This window comes from Aptenodytes forsteri, unplaced genomic scaffold, assembly GCF_000699145.1.
Source record: "Aptenodytes forsteri isolate BGI_AS27 unplaced genomic scaffold, ASM69914v1 Scaffold563, whole genome shotgun sequence".
In the NCBI taxonomy this organism is placed as follows: Eukaryota; Metazoa; Chordata; class Aves; order Sphenisciformes; family Spheniscidae; genus Aptenodytes; species Aptenodytes forsteri.
Window position 1 is genome coordinate 1,350,567 of NW_008795318.1, and position 20,789 is coordinate 1,371,355.

The 20,789-nt window shown below is 41.1% G+C and overlaps 3 protein-coding genes and 1 long non-coding RNA gene across 10 annotated transcripts in view; 2 read left to right on the forward strand and 2 right to left on the reverse strand.

Moving 5' to 3' along the window:
- The window catches only part of LOC103899247 (nucleoside diphosphate kinase), an 8,500-nt gene extending 4,711 nt beyond the window's left edge, over positions 1 to 3,789 (forward strand). Inside the window, exons 2-5 of the mRNA XM_009279677.2 lie at positions 634 to 766; positions 1,289 to 1,390; positions 2,135 to 2,247; positions 2,602 to 3,789. Coding sequence (XP_009277952.1) covers positions 638 to 766; positions 1,289 to 1,390; positions 2,135 to 2,247; positions 2,602 to 2,719 — 462 coding nt within the window. The 5' untranslated portion in view covers positions 634 to 637 and the 3' untranslated portion in view covers positions 2,720 to 3,789. The remainder of the gene's footprint in view (positions 1 to 633; positions 767 to 1,288; positions 1,391 to 2,134; positions 2,248 to 2,601) is intronic.
- On the reverse strand, positions 621 to 4,825 carry LOC109279474. Of its 2 annotated transcripts, none has more exons than XR_002086183.1 (3): positions 4,519 to 4,825; positions 4,133 to 4,210; positions 621 to 697 (listed from the first exon to the last, which is right to left on the reverse strand). It is a non-coding gene; the product is annotated as an uncharacterized LOC109279474 (long non-coding RNA). The 2 variants fall into 2 exon arrangements; XR_002086184.1 differs by lacking the exon at positions 621 to 697 and adding an exon at positions 3,798 to 3,949.
- A 72-nt stretch (positions 4,826 to 4,897) lies between these two features.
- On the forward strand, positions 4,898 to 7,194 carry LOC103899278 (nucleoside diphosphate kinase; the record flags this gene model as incomplete). The annotated part of the gene is made up of 4 exons (XM_009279714.1): positions 4,898 to 5,020; positions 5,618 to 5,719; positions 6,459 to 6,571; positions 6,949 to 7,194. Coding segments are annotated over 4 exons (456 nt in total), but the record flags the coding sequence as incomplete, so codon positions are not given.
- Positions 7,195 to 7,795: 601 nt separating this feature from the next.
- MBTD1 (mbt domain containing 1) overlaps positions 7,796 to 20,789 on the reverse strand; it is a 39,796-nt gene continuing 26,802 nt past the window's right edge. For 5 of the 6 annotated variants that reach the window (XM_009279682.1, XM_009279681.1, XM_009279680.1 and 2 more), the window contains one exon: positions 7,796 to 11,753. In XM_009279682.1, coding sequence (XP_009277957.1) covers positions 11,635 to 11,753 — 119 coding nt within the window. In that variant the 3' untranslated portion in view covers positions 7,796 to 11,634. The remainder of the gene's footprint in view (positions 11,754 to 20,789) is intronic. The other variant, XR_657599.1, reaches the window with a different exon arrangement.

Here is a 20,789-nt window from a genome sequence, read left to right on the forward strand (position 1 = left end):
CCGCGGGGCACAGGGGCGGCGGGGAGGGCCCCAGCCCGCCTGGCCTCGCCTCGCCCCGCCGCGGGCGGGGGCCAAACCCCGGCCCGTTTCAGGGCTTTTCTACAGCACCGACACGGCACCCATTGCTGCGTCCCGCGGTGCGCCCAGTGCCGTCCGCCCCCGAGTGTCTGCGTGCGTCTGTAGGTACCCGTATACCTGTGTGTGTACACACACAGACACGCACTTGCAGCAAAACAGTCTTCCAAAAAAACCCCAACCCGATAATATCGGTTTACAGATGAAAATGATGCGTATGGATTTATTCAGCCTACTTTGCCCTAAATTGCGGGCAGCAGCCTCCCGTCTGTGACAGTCTTTACCTTCCCTTCCACTTAGAGCTTTTCTGATTCTAATATTTGCTGATTGCTTGTTTCTATATGTGGCACATTGTTATTGTTTTAAACTTACTTTTGTAGCACTTGTGAAAACCCGTGTACAGCGATTATTTATCCGCTCGGTGCAGATCATGGGTTAATGACCTTCAGATGTGGCCGATTTAATTATAATGATAGCTGACATCGCACGCGATACAGGGCTGGGATTGCACTTGCCTGCTGATCCTGGAATAATGACTTTTATTCCCTTCCTCGTTAGGACGATGGCTTCTATCTCCGAGCGCACCTTCATCGCCATCAAGCCTGACGGAGTCCAGCGGGGACTGGTGGGAGAGATCATCAAGCGGTTTGAACAGAAAGGATTCAAACTGGTGGCCATGAAATTAATACATGTAAGCTTTCCTTAATTTGTATGTCTCCTTTTTCATATAAACTGCAGCCTTAAAGTAGAGCAGCAGGCTGTAACGACAAGCGTCGTCTTCAGAACAGTTAAACCTGAAATTTTGCGAAGTCTTTGACTATTTTGGAAAAGTTCTAATTCCCAGCTCTGGCTAAATGCTTTAGACATGCCAAGCATGCTAATTTTGGTAACTTCATGTCCTTAGTCTGAAGAGAATATTCTTTTAGCTGCATCCTATACCTAATAAATATCTCCGAGTATCTTCAACAAATGCCAGGTCACATAAACTGTCTGTATTGGCAAAAGATACTTTGCTAAGTTCAGCTGTGGTTAAAGCAAACAGTTCAAGTTCGTATCGACCAAAGTACTTCTAGGAAGATGCTAGAAATGCAGAATTTTCAAGTGCGTGCAAGTTTTAGGATTAATAGTGCTCTGTGGTTAATCTGTGATTTCAGTATGCTCTTAAGTTCTTACAGTAAGCTGTTTTTGGCTGGTTGGTTGGTTTTTAATGCAGGCCTCTGAAGACCTTCTGAGAGAACACTACATTGACCTCAAGGACCGGCCGTTCTATGATGGTCTGGTGCAGTATATGCACTCGGGACCTGTTGTAGCTACGGTGAGTCCTTAAAAATGAAGCTCAGCTAAGGAAAATGCACTGTATAATTGTCTTACCTGCAATAAGATTGTGTTACCTATTGAATTCTAGTTTACTTTTAAAAGGACTTTAAAACCTAGATTCAAATACTGTAATTAGGAAGACATGCTGTTGACTCCTTTTTCTTTTAATCTTTGTTTCATAATCTTTCTCTCCTTTGAGTCAGTGTGTTGAGGAAGAAGGCAGGGGTAAAGGGGGAGCCAAAGCTGGGACCTTGGGAAACCGCAAACCTGCACAAAAAACCCGCTATGAGATGCCATGTATTAAGCAAGCTGAAAAATGCTGGCAGAATATTTTTACTATACTCCTAAGCCATAGTAACTTTGAAAATCTTTTCCAGTCTAACTTCATTAGAAGGGATTTTCTCTTCTTTTCCTTGATAGTGTATTTGTAAGATAGTTGAGCTGGAGGTCTAGATCTTCAGTGAGCAGACAGCTTTGTAAGGCTGTTTACCATATTGAGGTTTAAAATTACTCTCTTCCCGTCCTTGGTGAGGAGAGGTATTGTGCAGAAGGAGAGAACTTCAGTAGAGGCTTCAAGAATCTGACAGGAAAATTGGAGATAAAGTGTGTCTTGCTACTAGGAATATTCGGATGGTGATTTGTGATGGACAGCGTTGCGTAATCCTGGAAGGTATGATTAACTCTTACTACTTTATCTACCGCTAAGATTTAATAATCTCAATGGATTTTTTTTGTTTTTAAGGTGTGGGAAGGTCTTAACGTGGTTAAGACTGGAAGAGTGATGCTGGGGGAAACTAATCCATTCGATTCAAAGCCTGGCACCATTCGTGGTGACCTCTGCGTTCAGGTTGGAAGGTATGTTTTGAAACGATTGATATCATCTAAAGACACTAAATGCCCAGTGGTGTGTCATGATATATGTCATGATGTATGTAGGAACTGTGCTCCATCCTTCTCTATCTTATGCACGGAGCTGCCGTTCCCTGTGCCCGTGTCATGTTACGATCTAAAGATGGGAGTCGAGTTGTGGTCTTCCCCATCGACAGAAACGATGAGCAGAGCTGGGACGGCACGCTCCCTGCCTATTGCTGCTTTACCGTTACTTACAGCTTCTCTCCATAATGGAGACCGCTTCAAAAAGCGAAGCGTGCTTTGCTTTGAGTTTGAGGATGGTATTACTGCTTTTATATCCACCTTTTCTTTTCCTAGGAACATCATTCACGGAAGTGATTCTGTAGAAAGTGCTGAGACAGAGATCAATTTGTGGTTCACTCCTGACGAACTGGTTGATTACAGAAGCTGTGCTCATGAATGGATCTATGAGTAGAACTGAGCCGATACCTTCTGATATTCTGTCTGTAAACAGCTGCTAGCCTCTAGCTGTCTCAACGCCCTTCATATAAACTGGTAGAAACCCATCTCAGAATTCTGTGAGATTGCTCTGTTGGGAATAGTAAATATAGTCAGTGTTCGCTGCTGCTTTGGTTAAAAAGCTGTCGAGTTATAGATGGAATTGTACTCTTAAAAAGCTGCTTCTGGGGGCGAGAGATACGAGGTTAAAACACAGAGCATATAACGCATATATTGTCCCCAAACACTCTGTAGTCAAAGAGGGCATTTTGGTGAATAGAAAAAAATTTGGTAAAAATTTATTTGGTAAATAAATATGCAAATGGCTCAGTGTCAAAAGTTGACATTGTTAAAATGTTGGGGGACAACTGGTGGTATGTAAATATATTGATGGTGTGCCCAAACGCCGAGGACTGAACTCGGTATCGAGCGAATCCCCATGCCCAAGACGGCTGGAGAAAAAAAGCTTCTTTCTCCCTGCGGAACGCGCTGTGCCTGTACGCAGAGCATAGCTTTGACTAAAATGAGAACTTTCCTCTAGATTGACACTGTTTCAGCTTGCTTTTTTTATCCCCACATGGGATTTATTTAGCATTTTAAGGAAGGATTAATAGGCCAGGCTTTCTGAAATGCCCTTTTATGTGAAAAGAAGATCAGCGTGGGGTTGGTGAGGGAGATCTGCCTTCAGCCACTTCACTGTAGCAGTCCTCTGACGTTGCGCAGAGCAACAGGGCGCCGTTTGCTTTACTGACTGAAGAGCTGATAGTTCAGCTGTGTTCTCATTTGTGTCCTTTCCTTAATAGTTGGAACTACAAAGCGAGCTGTTCTTGGGTGAGGTATTTCAGAAGTGACTGTAGCTTTTTTTTTTTTTTTAATTTATTTAATCATGTAATGAAATACAGTCACGATAATGCTAAATGTATTTCAGTAGAGGTGCCTGCTTCTATCAGAGAAAACTATCCGCCTCTTGCAGAAATCTTAATAACAAATATTCACTAGCTGTACCGGATGAGGAACAAGAAATGTGTTGGGGTCAATATTATGTATTTATTTACCTGCAACCTGTATTCATTAAAAGCAAGAGGTTCATGAAGTTAGTTGTTTGATCTCCTAGATTTTTTTCCTACAGCAAGTTCTTGTTTCAAATACGAAACTGTGCAATGAATGTTGACGTCGATGCTTACGATACTTTATGAAGATCTAACTCCTGAAAAGAGATGGTGCAAAATAAAACAACAGCTGCTGTTTAAGTGAAATAAAAGGAAATTTTCATTGTATTGCCTTAGAGCTAATTAATGAGCATAAGGAGCGGGAACAAATTCCCTAACTACCAAACTGTAGGAGTGCTACAGGAGATAAATAATTAAGTTAAAGGGAACATGTGACAAACCTGTGCAGGGGGCGAGTAGTCTCCAGTTCCATTTTTGCTTGAAGGATTACTTGAGGTTTCTTTTTCTTGATTTGCTTACTATAAAATAGAGAAATTGGAGTTACCTGGAGACGAGGGGGTTGTCAGAAAGCTACTGATTAGTATTTCTAATGCATTTAGACCGAGAGGAGGTGGAGGTCGGCCATCTCTCGAAGAAGTGCAATACTCCGGCACGTCCGAGGTGCCCGAGTGAGCGCGTCCAGTTTCACCCATCGTAAGTGGCCCGTCAGTAAGAGACTGCGTCAAGTACTGCAGAGGGTGTTTCTTTAGTATTAGAATTGCAGTGAAGGTGTGTGATTGTAACTAGCTCAGGAGGATAAAACGCATTTTGTAAATCAGTAAAGTACCAAGCAGTAAACAGGTAACAACGCTCTTCCTCATTCTCGTCGTGATGCAGGTCCGGGGGCGGTGGAGTTTGACACCCGCGTTTTGACACTTCGCAGCTTCATCTTCCCGTGTCCCGACAGAAGAAGTGTCACCGGTAGCTCTCCTGGCGCTCAGATCCTCTGTCGCTTTTCCGTGAGAAATAGTTTCAGGCAGCCGTAAGGCGTGCTGCGGGGCCGAGCTAGGCTGGCAGCAGCAACCGCGAGTCGGCCGGCTGCGGGGGCAGAGCAGCAACGCGAGTACCTCTCGGTAAAAAAGGGTTTCGTGCAGCTAAACGCCCGTCGCCTTTCCGCCGCGGAAAAGGCTGACGCCCCCGCTGCTGCGACTGGAAGTTAGTAACCCCCCAAGGCGGCTCGCACCTTCATCGCCATCAAGCCCGATGGGGTGCAGCGGGGGCTGGTGGGGGAGATCATCAAGCGGTTCGAGCAGAAGGGCTTCCGCCTGGTGGCCATGAAGTTCGTGCACGTAAGTCTCCGCGCCCGGGGAAGGGCCCCTGCGCCGGCTCTGCCCTAACGCTTTCCCTCCGCTGCCAGAAGAGGTACTTAAATACACCTCCCTTCCTCTGCGGCTTCTCCTGCATCGGAATGGGCGTCTGATGCCGAATTTGCGCAGCGGCTGGAAGTACCGCGTCACTCACCCGGCCAAGCTTTCCGTCGGCCGCAAACGTTTGGTCTCTGCCATTTCCTAAGGGAGTGAGATTTGCTCGGATGGCTTGAAGCAGCCGAACCGAGAGCCCTGAAATGACCTTGACTGAAAGGTTGTGTCGGGTGACATCCTCCAGGCACCTCGTGCGCAGCTTATTGCTGGGGATAACTGTAAGGCAAAGAAATAATTTTGACGACTCGCAACGCCGACACTGCTAGGAAGAAAGATGGCAGGTTGTGCACGCCTTTGATTTTACACTAGGAACCGTCACTGAGGTCATGATAGCGTTGCAGCAGCTGTCGATAATATTGATGACTGGTGAATCCCGTCACTAATGCTGCAGCCTTACAGCAGTAACGCCTTTTGTGGTATGGTATTTTGAAGGTGGTATTTAATGTTGCGTCTGTCCTTTCAAAGGCCTCTGAAGACCTTCTCAAGCAACATTACATCGACCTCAAAGACCGACCGTTCTACCCTGGTTTGGTTAAATACATGAACTCCGGACCTGTTGTGGCCATGGTAAGTGGCTTGATTTTACTTAAAGACTACTACTTCCTTGAATGTATGTGTCTCGCTCTGTAAATTATTTTAAAATATCCAGACACGCTGTTACGGAAACACTTTTTCAAACTACCCAGTTCTGATAGTGGCAAAAGAAAACCAAAATTAAAATGAAGACAATCAAGTAAGAAGTAACTATTTGTTAAGAAGAAGGAAAGCGTGCATGTATAAAATGCGTATTAAAACGCTTAGCATGGATTAAACAAAATTCCTGAAAGCCAGTCTTCTGCACCAAAGAACCTGTTGTTTTGGGCAAAAACAGGTCAGGGCTCTCCCACAGAAACCCCTCTTCTGTGTCATTCTTTTTTGCACTCCCCCCAAAACAATAAAATTGCCCTTGTAGCGTCTCCTCCTGACTGTGTGCCCAACCAGGAGCGCCTGCAACGCTCGCGGCTGCCCTTACCCTGTCACTACAGGAAGGTTTCGGGATTGGCCTCGTACATCAGTTAACCCCAAGGCTTGGTAAAGCTTCTCCTTCACTGGAGTGACGACGCTGATGGTCCTTTCTATAATCGCTTTCAGTTCATACGGTTTTTCCCCTATTCGTCTTTACAGGCCTAAGGGGGAATCTAGGCTGGATTAATTTTCTTAGTGGTGGAGCCCTTGTTGCTTTGCGAAGTATGTCATTAGCAAAGATTAATCTTTGGTATTTGTGTAAGCATCGATTAATAGGATTTGTTTGTCTTTTTTCCTTAAGGTATGGGAAGGACTCAACGTGGTGAAAACTGGGAGAGTAATGCTAGGGGAAACAAACCCTGCCGACTCCAAGCCTGGTACCATCCGTGGCGACTTCTGCATCCAAGTGGGAAGGTTTGTGCTCAGTTTGTTACCAGTCGCAATTAAAAACCTCAAGTGTTGGTAGTCTCTTATGCTAGAAAGTCAAAATTGTTGGCAGATACCCTAGTGTGATGGTATTTTATTTGCAGGTCACAGTCCGTAACTGCTACTTAAGAAAATGGCTTTTTTGAAATAGAGCTCCTCATCAGAGCGTCATGTAAGATCAGTCAGCGGCGGGGGCTGGTCACCCGGCTAGGCCTCACTAGCTCCTGTAGTGGGGGTGTCTCGGTGCCGTACCTGAAATAGTCTTGCAGCTCTAGATGCTTCATCCAGGGTTTTGCATATGGAGAACTGCTGGGTTGCTCAAAGTGTATTTCCAGAGGGACCAACGCGTTTGTCTCCTTCCGCAGGAACATCATTCACGGCAGCGACTCCGTAGAAAGCGCGCAGAAGGAGATCAACCTGTGGTTCAAACCTGCAGAGCTCATCAACTTCAAATCTTGCGCACATGATTGGATCTACGAGTGAAGGGAGCTTCCACAGTGAATTGTGCCTTGGTAACGCATCATCTCATTCCAGCTATTGACCTGGGAGCAATTACCACCACGGTTATCCTAGTCATTTTCAGCACTGTCAAATAAATGGATAGGAACTAAGGCGTTGTGGTGCATTCACTATAAAACAGACTACTGCGTTCGAACACCCACATAAGTCATTTTACTCAGTCGTTGAGTGCTTTCCTCTCGTAGAAGGAACAGTTAACCCAGGCTTCCACGTACAGGCCTAGCAGAGTAAAAACGCGGTGACTTCTGTTCATGGCAAAGGGCTGTGAAGGCTCGGAGGTACGTTACAGTTGCAAAGCCACCTTGCAGAGGGAGAGCTGAAGGGATGCTCGAGCTGCTCCCAGCACAGCAGAACTGAACTAGAAGAAAAATGTGATGCCGCCCAGTGACAAAATCTCCCTCCCTACACAACTGTTAATACCAGCTGTGAAATAGGAGACCGGGTGCAAGGCTTGCTCTCTGTTGAATGCTTGTCTGAGGCCACCACCTCCTCCGATGGAAAACCCTGCCCTCTGCCTCGCCCGCTTTATTTGTGCTCAGACGAACATACCCCGTTACTTAAAATATTCACGGTTTTGCAAGCGGCGGGTATTTTTATTTATCTGCCTTCTCTTAGGCGAGAAGCAAGCTGGGGTGCATTCGTGTATGTGCCCAGGAGCGCCTTTTAAACAAAACAATCGCTCTTCAGAAAAAAGACTTTTTATCATTTTTATTTTGTGTAAAAAAGGCAAATTTAGTGAATTATTTTCATCTTGTACACAAAGTTATAATTTTAATGCTTTTCACATCCATGCTGAAAATCTGCAGTCTCATAAAAATGAAAGTAACATTAATTTCTCCAAAAGCATTTTTTTTTTTCCACTTAGGTACGTTGCATGAGAAAGCTTTAAATACTCTCTCATTGACCACACAAATTACCAAGAAAATAAAAGATTAAATTTGTACAGATATTGATCTATATATCAAATACATACAGAAATGATGTAAAAACCCCATTTGTTTAATCTTGATTCCCGCCCCAACATTTTCCCAGGGGCCAAAGCTGTGGCTTCTTGTTTTAAATACGAAAATTAAAAGGAAGAAAAATTCAGTTTAAATCACAGTTTTTTAAAATCCCTTCCCAATAAAGGATTGTTACCAAATATATTAGCACCATCGTACAAATATTGAAGGGAGAGGGTATTCACATCACATAAAACAACAATAAAAAAACAAACAAACACTGAAACCCGTGTTAGTATCCGTAGAACAAGGAACCGATAACTGCTTTAGCTTTCCTCAGACGCAGCAAGGAAAAGGTTAAAGAGGTGTATTTAAAATAACATAAAAATCAAAGATCAGCAGAAAGATTTTGAGCACTAAAAGAAGGGTAGCTGCGAAGTAAGGTACATAACTTGCGCTACCTTACGGTGATAAAAACCTGCTATCCAAATACTGAGGTTAGTTTGACCCCATTGAAGGTTTCAGATGTCCAACACTTTGCTGCTCTGGTAGCCAAGTAACGTGGCTTAGAGTAAAACGAAGACGAACCCAGAGCCACGTTACCAACGAACGCTTGGCAAATACAGCGAAGCCTACACCGTGGATACCACGGCCCGCAGGTAACCCACCCTGCGAAGAGACCCTTCGCTGAAGGCCTGGTGGCATTTTGCTCAGGCTTCCCTTAAACCTCTCCCTAAGCAAGTGACCTCAAGTAGTTCGTTCTGTGGTTTGCTTAGGACAGAGCTCGCCGTACTTGCCACTGACACAACTGGGTGTATTTCGAGTTCAGAAACGCAAGAGAAATTTCACCCGTAAATCTCAACACGCAACTCCTGCTGAAGTCACACGTGTCTGAGAACGCGTGTCAACTCACATACTTTAGTGTTCAATGAATGAAATACCTGTTTTTAAAGAACATTATAAAGACTGACAGACTTCAAATCCGATTCTTACATTTCTCCAACACAGGAAGCGTCTTCACCTTAAGCGCTCATTTTCCCTCTTGACATTTGAAGACTGTAACTCAGGTAATCGGGTACGAGCCCGGGCAACACACACAAGCCCAAGGTTTAGTGACTTGGCAACACACCTTGCTCATTACTAGCCCAGGCTTTCACATTATGAAACACAAATTAATGCAACAGTTCTTCTACTGAAGTCAGAAGCTGTTGATGAGAGAAGAAAGCAAGATTGTGCCAACCTTGTTCCAGCTGACGGGGACAATTGCAAGGTGTTGCATTAAAAAAATAATCAATCAATAGTGATGTACTTACCAATCCAAATCAATGCTTGCAGAGCTGGATTTTACAGCAGGTTAAATTGAGAACACAGGAAAAAAAACAATCAAGGCTCATTACAACGGTCTCTAATCCTACTTCTCCGATGCAGGCTGTTCAAAAGAAACATCATGGGTGGGTCCGGATCTGAGAGAAGGTATTTGAAGTCTACCAAGCCTGACAAAGTCCTTTTTACGGCTATTTTAGAGAGCTAAAATGTCTTTACCACCTGAAGTTACAGATACTTATAACCTGATAACCAGATTCTGTCAATATAAGAAGCTGTCGTTAAAAAGGGGTCATTATTTAAGAAATTTTACCAGTAAGGGAGAAAAGAATTCCAGACATTCCTACACTATACAGGACATTTTTTACTTCCAGTAGTAAATACAAAACTTTACATAATTAACCCCTCTTGCATAGAATGAGGTAAACCTGTGCCTATTACCAATACTATGTACCCAAAGTTAGAGCAATATTTTAGAAAATAATCAAATTGCTGGTTTTCAACTTTCTATGCACTTTTTTTTTTTTTTAAGCTCAAACAACAATGTACAAAAATGGTCTCCTGGGGCTCTGTGGGTTGATATCCTCAAAGCATTTCTTAGGCTGCAGGAACACAGACGTTAATCATTTTTTTGTTTTGTTTTAAGCCCTAATTTATGGTCAAGAGTCAGATGATCATTGTACTGCTCTGAAGGGGACCTTCTGAGACCCAGAAGCACTTATAGAACATATGCAGTTAATTCCTGAGAGTTTAGTTAATGAACCTTACTGGTAAAAGCTAAAGCTCTTGATGCACATTTTTCCAGTCACAGCTCTGCAGGCCCGATTAACCACTTTGCTAATCAACTCCATGAATGAGGTCATTTACAAAAAACATACAAAGTTTAAAAATATGGAAAGATAAAATCCAAATTATTAAGAGCTCATGCTAAAATACTTGGTATTTTACTGGTAGTCATTTTCACTCTTTTACATGACTTTTGCCTCTAAAAATGGACAGTTAAGCAGGTGGGGCTAATGGGGTACTTGAAGTGAGACACAAGGATTCCAGGCAATAGGCAAATCTAGTTTATGAATTATATACTAGACAGTATATGACTTACATACTGTTCTCAAGTCTCAACTTCCATATTACACTATTGCAGCAAGAAAAGAATATTGCAGGCTGTGCAGAACTGAACTCTTTTTTTTTAATCCACAATGTATGGCTCCTTTTAGCTCACCTGAAACCCCGTGGAACATCAGTTTTGCATGTTCGCAAATAAATAGTTATGATGGTAAGGAAACATCTAGGTCTTTCTGAATGGAAAAAAATAATCAGAATACTACTCAGAAGTTCCTTCCCACTACCAAGGGAGGCCTGAGTTACTGTCCGTCTAAGTTTCTTCTTTAGTCTAAATTCATAGCTCAAACTAATCTTCCAAATGAGGGAATTTTCTGAAGTTCCAGTTTGGCATAGGGCTCTGTAAACATTTGCTGAAGCATTCCAAGACTACAGACATTCAGGTACAGACAAGAGCTTTATAGTCCCAACCCAGTGCCCGCTGCAGTCAATGGAGACAAGGCTACTGATATTAATGGGCACCGAATCAGACCCTAAGGAACTTTAAAAAAAAAAATCTTATATAAAAAAAGTATTTTAAACTAAATAAAAACATCTTGAAAAGTTAAAATCTTCCTCAGGCGATGGCTCCATTGCAATTGGGGCTACTCACCGAGTAGAGCTTTACAGGACTCTTCCACATACAATTTATGCCTCTAAATTAGGGCTTAAATGCCTTATATTCACAATAAAAAAACAGAGGCGTGACCAGTGCAGTTCACAAGAGTCTAAAAGTCTCCCAACTTGTACCAAAAAGGTTCATTTGTTATGACAGTTCATTTGTATTTGCAACTATATCTTCCTCCAACCGCTTCCCACAATCATGCTAATTAAACTTTAATCTTACCAAAAAATTAGAATTTCAGTTCGTTAACAATGCACAATAAATCTGAACTTGAAAATATTACAAAATTCTTTCAAAAGCTTCAAATACAACACAAAAGTGTCCATTTTTGTTTTTAATAAATTGAAAAATCTTTTTCACTAAAATAGTTTCCCCGCCCTTCCAAAAAATTCTGAACTGAGTCTAACTCATCTACAGTTAGCAAAGTGCCCCAGGTACAGTCACCTGAACTGTACCATCGAAGTGGGAACAAAATCAGTCAGTCTCGGAGAAAGGCTCTTTTCCTATCGCCAATACTCTGCCCCTCACTTTTCTGAGCTGCCTTACGGTTCTTGCTTGATGTAGTAACTGGCAGATCCGTTGCTTTCCTGATCGGATGCTCCTTGAAGGAAGCTATACTCTTCTCCATCTAGCAACTCCTCCTTCAGCTGTAATGAAGTCACTAAAAATAAAAGATGAACGTTAAAGATGTATAAAATTCAAAGTACGTACAACTTTTCCTTAAATTTACTTAATATTATTTACATTGGGAACAGACCCCAGATTTCCCATTTTCTTATATTCTGCATTTTAGTGATTCTTCTTTTAAAGTATCCCACAGAAAGCAGATGCTTTCTGACCGTAAACTGAACCTTAAGTTATGCTCCAATATTAACATATTTTAACAATTTACTTATAATAATATATTCTCTACAGGGTTTTCTCCTGAATTTAGTACTTTAAAACACTGGTTTAAGAAGGTAACTGAACATGTTAATAGGAATACTGACTGTTGCTCGGAACAACACTTATTTTACTGTTTACTCTTTTGTTTACTTCCTATTTAGTCTTTACAGAAGTAAAAATAAGATTAACCGTTGGCCATTTACAATCTATGAATCACATTCCTTAGCCCAATTACTGTGAACGGTCTATGTGAGACAAGAAAAAACATTGACAAAGATTTCTCAATACATCGTAAACACGTTAAGATCCCAGAAGTTTCATTCAAGCAAAACATCCTTTTTGTAGTTTTAATCTTCTCTTCTTTCTTTTATAAAAAGAAAATAGAAATGAGATCTAAGACAAAAAAAGATGTTATGAATAGCAATAATGTCACAATTATTTTTCCAGTTTCATTAATGAATAGTGATAATTATCAAAATATGAGCACAATGAAAAGAACACTGAAAACAAAACATGTCAAGGCTTTCATTAAAGGTGCAGTACCCACTTTAAAGGGTTGATTATACAAAAAGAAATGGTTCTTTATGACCAAATGAATGAGAAGAGTATTAAAGCTTATAGCTACCGAATACAAAGCGTATATGCATTATCAATGTATCTTGAAATGCAGAAATATGCAGTGAAAGAAAAAAACAAACCCCATAACCTGTTGCTACTAGTAGCCCTGCAATAACTTACAAGCCATTTGATTATTCTTTTATTATTTTTCTGTCATCTTCCATGTTGAAACAAACTCTTGTGCTAAATAAAAATAAAATTTGAAAATTAAGATATTTCCAAAGTTGCAGCATAATGCCAGCTCTCCTCACTTCTTTCTTTACTAGATGCCTCCTCCCACCTCCATAGCCCACAATCCCTTGCCTTCTTTTTTTCCCTCAATACTTTTGCCTGCATTATGCCCAACTCCGATCAAGAATCTTGATCTGTGGAAGACAACAAAAGTGCTGTCTAAATGGTAAGACACATAACTGGTTTCTAGGATATGCTGCTAATACCTTAAGCAAAGGCTACACAGAGGTCAGGGACACAATCTGAAATCCACCAGGCATGTGCTTGTTCTTCTCTACCCCCAGTATTTGTAGAATGCTTCCGCAGGTACAAGAGTGACAGCAGTCTCCATAATTTGGCTTGCTAATTTGAACCGAAATCCTTACATTTAGATATTTAATGATACTTTGCTTCATTTGTCCCTATTATACAGCTTTTAACTACAATCCTCCATAAGAAAAGCTTAGCTACAACTATACAACAAAAGTTACTTGAAAGAAGTATTAAAAAAAGCTAAGGGAAGTCATCTGACCGATCATCTTGGAAGTAAAAGGGATGCAGATGCGCAAGGTACTCCCTTTTTAAATAGTCTCAGAGATTTGCCTGGAGGCAAAGACTGTGTCTGATGCAATGTCATCCAAACCCCCAAAACATCAATACAGAATGGAGCAATATGGTCCAGAATATGTGCAGAAGCAGGGTGAGTCTCTCAGAAGGGTCTCCTCCTCTGACAGACTGGCTATGGGCTCTTTTTAAAAGTGAAGCTGTCCAACAGTTGCATTTCAGCGCTCAAAAGATCATTTCATATGACTCAAAGATGCAAAGTACTCATGTACGCTGAAGCAGCACCGTCACTTTGCTAGAGAGCAAAAACACTTCATACTATACAAGATGAAGTACTGAAACCTTCTCCTGTGCTTACGACAGTACAAAAGGGGAAAGAGTTGTTTAAGTGAGCCTTACCCAGAGCTCCGACAGACAAGAAGTTTTAGAGGAGATGCCTGTCTCGTTACTAATCCTACACTACTTCCATTCAAAGCCATATAAGCATCTCCTGCGACGTGCCTACATCCTAGCCACAGCTACTAAAACGTAAGGCAGCGTACGATGCTCAGGAATATGCATGCAATTAATAAGTTCCGGCTGATCTCAAATGTGTTCTTCACTTATATGATATCAGGGTTATGCCCTCCTCTTCCCCAGACTTAAAGGGTCTTGCTGGTTTCAATTTAAATTTAAACACCTTTGGACAATAACAAGGCTACATCACAAATAAAACTAATTTTGTCCAGCCTCTCCAAAATTCAGAACTTCGAAAAGTTCCCCCAAAATGATCAAAAAAGCATCGGGTGTCAGAAGCCAAAGGACACAGGTGTTTCGTAGGAACTCAGAGATCTAATGACACAGAGAACTCAGACTGTGCATGTCCGTGCACCACAAAAATGCAATTTAGGCGTAGATTTGCAGTAAGAGAAGAAGAAAAGCTGTGCAGAAACAAACACTCCAGACCACACTCTCCTAAGCAAGGCTTCTCTTTTGCATCAAAGACTCTGTTAAAAGACAGGCACGTACACACGAGTAGCAAGCCAAAGTAAAAATAAGGAATTCTTGAGAAGTGCTGGGAGGTGCGCAGGAGAGAATCAAGATTTGTCCTTGGGGTCTAAAGGCGGCAAGTAGGATACCATGTCCCATTCTGTTAGCGGAAAACACATGGGAAGAGAAACTGTTCTGGGTCTATTCCACAGTCAATGAAAACGCCAATATGGCAGGCTACTCAGACTAAAGCAAGTTTAAGGGAGTGTAAATCAAGCAAATCTGAAGCGAAATCTATCAACCTGGCCGCTGCCTGCAGGGAGAGCATAATCCAGTTTGTCTGACAGATCATATTGCTATGACATATTTGTTAGAAATAATTTGTTTACCTGCTACATTATATTGCCATACATATTAGGAAAAGGGAAGAGAAAAAACTACCAGATCCTTGCAGTGGACTTCTATAATTGAAGATTGATTACATTACACAAACTATTCTTAAATAAGCTCAAAATTTTAATCTACTTGCTCAATATTACTGATAAATGAATTTTTAAGAGTTTTTCCTCTGCTCGCTCACACCGATGCACAATTATACTGTGGAAACTTAAACCGAACCCAGGTTTTACAGCAAAAATAGGGAAAAGATCAAATTCTAAAAGAACAAACTCTTTTCAAATGTATTTTCTACATTAGTAACCCACAAAATTTCAAATAATGCTTACATTCTGAAGATCTTTTCCCAGTAACTGCCTTCTTTTGACACAAAGGCAAAAATCACTCCTTATTTACTGTGTACAGTTACTTTCTCTGCAAAAGATAACCCACACTAGCTTCCTGCTTACATCAAACATTCCCAAATCCACATTACCCGTTTAACAGAGTGCATTTTTGTATTTTAAAACTGCAGAGCTCCTCTGTGCCTTTGTGCCTCAGTAACCTACAATACGGCCTCCTATGACGTTCTAAACCAGCTGCAATTTTCTTCTATGATTAATTCAGCGATGTGGTGCATCAGTGAGAATGAAAAGCTCTCCAACAGAAAAAAAAAAAAACCAACCAAAATTTAAAGGAAAAAAAAAAAAGAAAGGAGAGATTTGATGAGTCAGCACATTACATGCTAGACCATGCTTAGTTCCCCACCCTGTCCGTCATTTCCCTCTGCAGCAACAGAGACTGATGTGGCTAGTTACCTGTTTTGAGGCTGGGACTGAACTCTCGGCTAGTCCTGGGAGGCTGGAAGGCCTCCGGGGCTGTCTGTGCTGGAAGGGTTCGATATGGAGGAGGAGTCAACTCGTCATCACCAGAGAAGCTCCTCCGCACCTCACCTGTCATGGGTGGGCTGGACAAACTGACAGGTTTCTTCCCAACTGGTATCTTCCTCTCTAAACATCAAGTCAAACTAAAATAAACGCTTGGGTTAAAGTGCATTAGGTAACTCAGACTGTTCACTGAGAAATGGCTCTGCTTCATATTCACCGGTTCTGGAAAACAAGGGCCTGTACAATGGCACCACTCAGTTATTATCGGGAATACTGTTCTCAACAACCACACTTCAGTTACTGAATTCTGGAGTGGCTAGTAGGACTTCAAGTGCATTGCTTAAAAATGTGATCCACTTATTTCATACTCTGTCAATGAGATACAAATGCCGTAAATTGCTTCTGCTGCAGCTACACTGCACAGTCAATATACAATCCGTACAGGCTCAGTTTGAAACTGTAGTTGTTTCAGTTTGTGTGCCTAACAGATAGAAAGGATGGTTCTGGGGAAATAATCCAGTCCAGACAAATTTTATCACCTCCAAAAACCTAGTTTAAAAATACATACTCTTAATTACTTTAGAATGGTGCTTCCCATTTTTACAGTGCCTTACAAACAGCAATGAGCATTTCAGTGTTTAGAAAAAATATCTTCTAAAATGCCTTCAAATTATTAAACATTGCATTCATGAAAAAAATGTTATGAAAACATTTCCCATGCAAATTATTAATGCGTTCCTCCTTTATCACTAAGATGCTCCGACTCTGTGCCCAAGAAAACTTCTCTACAAGATCAGGGATGCAAGCACTATAACACAACATCTCCACCGCTTTCAGCTGTATCGAAACTATGGTAGCTAATGCTTAAGTATTCTCAGCACTGTCAGATAAAGACAACATGACAAACAAAAGCCCAGCTTTGAAGAGAAAAGGTAACGAGATTATGCATATGCTAAAGATATCACCATGCTTAAATATTCTTCTTACAAGACGACTTCAGGATGAGATTTTTAGAGAGATAACACCATAATTAGGCAGATGAGCTTTTTAGAGAGATAACACCATAATTAGGCAGAATGTTGCCTACAGAATCCCAGCTTTTAAAACGTCACATTATCATTTCAATAACCTTATTCCAATATATACACCTACTAGAAAGCAGACTATACGAGCAGATACTGCATACTACATTATTAATGAATTGCCTACGCAAACTGGTAAGTTACCCTTCAAGTATTCACCTGCACAGCTTTCTGACCAGTAGGAACAGAGTACAAAATCCTTCCCACTTGAAATAAACGCTATTGGAAACAAAACTGGAAGTGATTCCCAAGTATTCACAAAAGCGCTCGCAACACTTACGCTTGCAATTAGAAATTAACAAGTAACACAGGCACTATCCAGCAAACATACCAACCACACGCAACTCGACCTTCCTTCCTTTGAATAAAAAGCAAGCAGCAACGATGGACATGCTGCTGGCTGAGAACGCAGCGACAAAGCAGAGGCCTGAGGCATAATTCAAACAGTCCACCTGGTATTTTGCATGCACACAGCACACCAGTTATAAAACATTCTAATTAAAAGTAGAAAACTAAAAAGAGTAAAATAAGCGTATCTTCACAATCCAAATGCTAGTGAATGGGTTCACTGTCAACACGACAAGCTGCTTCCATAGCAACATAATAAATCCAAGAAAAAATACCAGCGTCATTGAAGGCTAGGCCGGGTAGGACGCTAGTTAATTTCTACTCCCTTTTGGACAGTCTCCTTATTTAAAATAGGCCAAAGACATTGTTACAGTTTTAAGAAAATTATTTCATGCTCTGTGTATCAGTAATCACACCAAAACAAATTGTTTGGGCATTCCCAACAGTTAACAATAACAAAGGATGCTTAAAAGAAGTCCTAGGAACACCTGTGTTATGATCAGCCTCTACATGAAAGGGGTAACAACCTGACATTTAATTTTTCTATCTTCATTACTACATGTGTGCTCATAAACTACTTGTAGGTCACAATGACATAGGGGGAAATTAACATTATGTTGCCCATTGTAGATTTTAAGGAAAGGAAAAAAAAAAAAGCACAGCTGTATTCTCAGCTCCAAATTTACTTATTTTTATGGATTAAGAAATTCTCCTAAACCAAGATCTCTTAAAATCTTCTCTTGTATTCTTCCGTTGTTGAGAAGTAAAACATTATGGCTGGATGCAACGCGTGTTAAATTGTTCCCATTCAGGGTTAAGCGAGCGTTAATTCAGCTGGTTACACTAGTTTCTATAGTGGCACAGTAGAACAGGAGTCTGACTTTCTTGTCTTTTACCATGATCCCATTACGGCAGAGTTCACTACGTAATCAGTTCTACTTCACGCTGAACACATGCTACTCGCTTCTCAGCGGACTCAGTAAGGAGGTAAAATAGCGCATTGGAAATCTGCATCACGATGCACAGCAGAATGACTCAGAGACATTCTGGAGTGCGGTGCGAGTACATACAAGAAAAATATGTGGAAGCAACACCTCTCTGTGCTAAACATAATCTAGTTTAATTAAGACATATACAGAGTTTCTTGTTAATCAGCTGTGGTTACTTTACCATGGAAGCACTACTACTGCATTATACAGTTTTATGACTGAAATCCTTTCCAAAATAAGACTATTTATTTTTATTTACAAGTGCTGAACAATAAAAGGCTACAGAAAACATTGTCTTAGTATTATTTCCTGTGACTCAGCACTTCTGTTGCCATAACCTACTAAGGATGAACATGTAGGAGGCAGCCAGCTATAACTTTTCATGACCTTGTTCTCTCATCTCCCTTTGATGATTAAGTAGATTTCTTAGTATTAAGTAAACAGCCCAGAAAAGAAACCCATCAGAAGTTCTTCTTTGTTTCCATAGCTCACATTTACTTCAGGTTAGTGAGAAATGAAGAACAAATTCCATGAGAACGGATCTCCTTCCTATGGCACTAGGTAAGGGGAACTTCCCTTCCAGTGTTTGTGTCACACTTACTGCAAGAGAGATACCAAGAAACTTTTGCAGAGGTTTTAGGTGGAAGGAGAGGAATGAGGTAAGGAGCAGGATGGTCTAGCACAGCTTGCTGAACAAAATCTGCTCAGTCCAGAATTATCCAAGAACAGGTCTACACAAAGCCAATTCATGATATAGCCATCTTTCCCTAGCTTAAGGCAACAGCACTCACAACTTTCTCTAGATATTCTCAAATCAGCAGTTTTTCTGTACCTGAATTCTATTTTAAAAATAGAATGCTGCAAGATCCCGAACAGGATCTGGATCTTACTGTTTATTTCCTCAAACAGCAGAAAGGAGAAACAGTGCAATGCTTGAGGCACCTAACAAGAGGTCGTAAGAACTTCCCAGACACCCGCTTTATCTGTGGCACTCACTGGTCAACTTCTTTTTACATCCGAAGACCAAAATAGCACAGGTTGCTTTCCGCAATGACTAGTGAAGAAGGTTCCAGTTTGCCTTAATACATCCATTCACAAATTTATCGGGAAGACAAGGGTTTTAATTCCTTACATTAGTTCTACACAACTGCAGCACCGCTCTTCATTTAGGTCAATTTTTCTATCACAGGAAAAGCCCCAGATAAAACCAAGGTTTTAATCTCAATTGACCCAATTCTCAAAATCACTGCAGGAAGCTAGGGTAGACCTAACTCAGAGTTTAGCTTCAGGTCCTGCTCAGAAGGAAGATACCTTTTTTTCCTATCCCAGGTCAATGGGCCCTTCCCCGATAGCTAGATCTGTGATGGAACAGAAATCAGTGGATGCATCTTATTTCAATACAACAAAGTACCATTCAGAGATAAAGAGATTTGAAATAAGGGAGATCGATGACAGGTTTTTATTTTCTTTAGCTCACGCAAACATGTCTGAATTTTTTTTTTTCCTATTGCCTCAAGATTAGCAGATTAATGCCATGAAAAAAATTTGATAACTATTCTGATTGAAATTGAATTACTTTAAAATAGATCATCATCTGTCTACAGACCCCTGCTCTAGGTTTTATGCAAGAGTTTTCTTAGGGGCAGCTAGTTCACCTGGCACAATTCAACCTAGCAATTGGTCCACTTAATCAGACTTTACAATGAGTGTCAGACTCATCTGGAATTCTTTTCCCTCACCACGTTTAAAGCTTTATGCGTATGAAATCTTTCACCTTGCCAATATTTTCCTCCCATATCTATTCCTTTATCTAGGATCCATGGCCAAAGGCATATGATAGTCCTTCAAAATCCACATCACCTTTTGGAAGCCTCCGGTCTAGCACTGGCAGTAATACTGACGTCATCAAAATGATCAATGCTTTGTAAGATAAGGCTGTCCAGAAGTTAAAGACCACATAAGGATCCTCATCAGGAAATACACTTTACTGAGAAGAGCCGCAAAGCAGCTACACCTCACATATATAGAACAGCATAGTTTAGATTTCAACAGCCTCTGTATTTCAAAGTGAGTTTTTAAGGGATGGGGAAAAACTGTTCTCCATCTTTCAGGGAATATGCCTTAATTTTAGTTTTCCGCTTGGATGAAATCAAGTCTCAGAGCAACAAAACTCTCTGGAAACAAGTCTAAGTAAGTCAAGATGATACAGATTCTAATGGTAAGAAAGGCCTAATGTTCTCACTTAGAAGAGTATTTCACATAATAATGTCTCTCCTAATGTCACATTAAGGACTGTTAAAGATTATTGTTAGTCAAGTTTGCTGACTTGCAGGTAAAATAACTTTCAACATTAACAAAACTGTTGATTTGATTGTCTGCTAGGCTATCCTATTCAAAAATATCTTGACAAAGAAGCAGGGCCAATTCAAGATGACAGATTATAGACCCTTTTCTGTAGCTGATATGCCCATGTCTCTGCAGTGTAAAATACTGCACTTTCTTTCCAACTCTCCACTGTTTCCAAGCAAACGCCAAGAGAATGAGTCAGCATAATGATTTGATGCTCCAAACATAATATACATCGTTAGGCTGTGTGGAACTAGAATAGAATTGTAGAGCCATAGAATAGTTTGGGTTGGAAGGGACCTCTAAAGGTCATCTAGTCCAACCACCCTGCCATGGGCAGGACATCTTCAACTCGATCAGGTTGCTCAGAGCCCCGTCCAACCTGACCTGGAATGTTTCCAGGGATGGGGCATCCACCACCTCT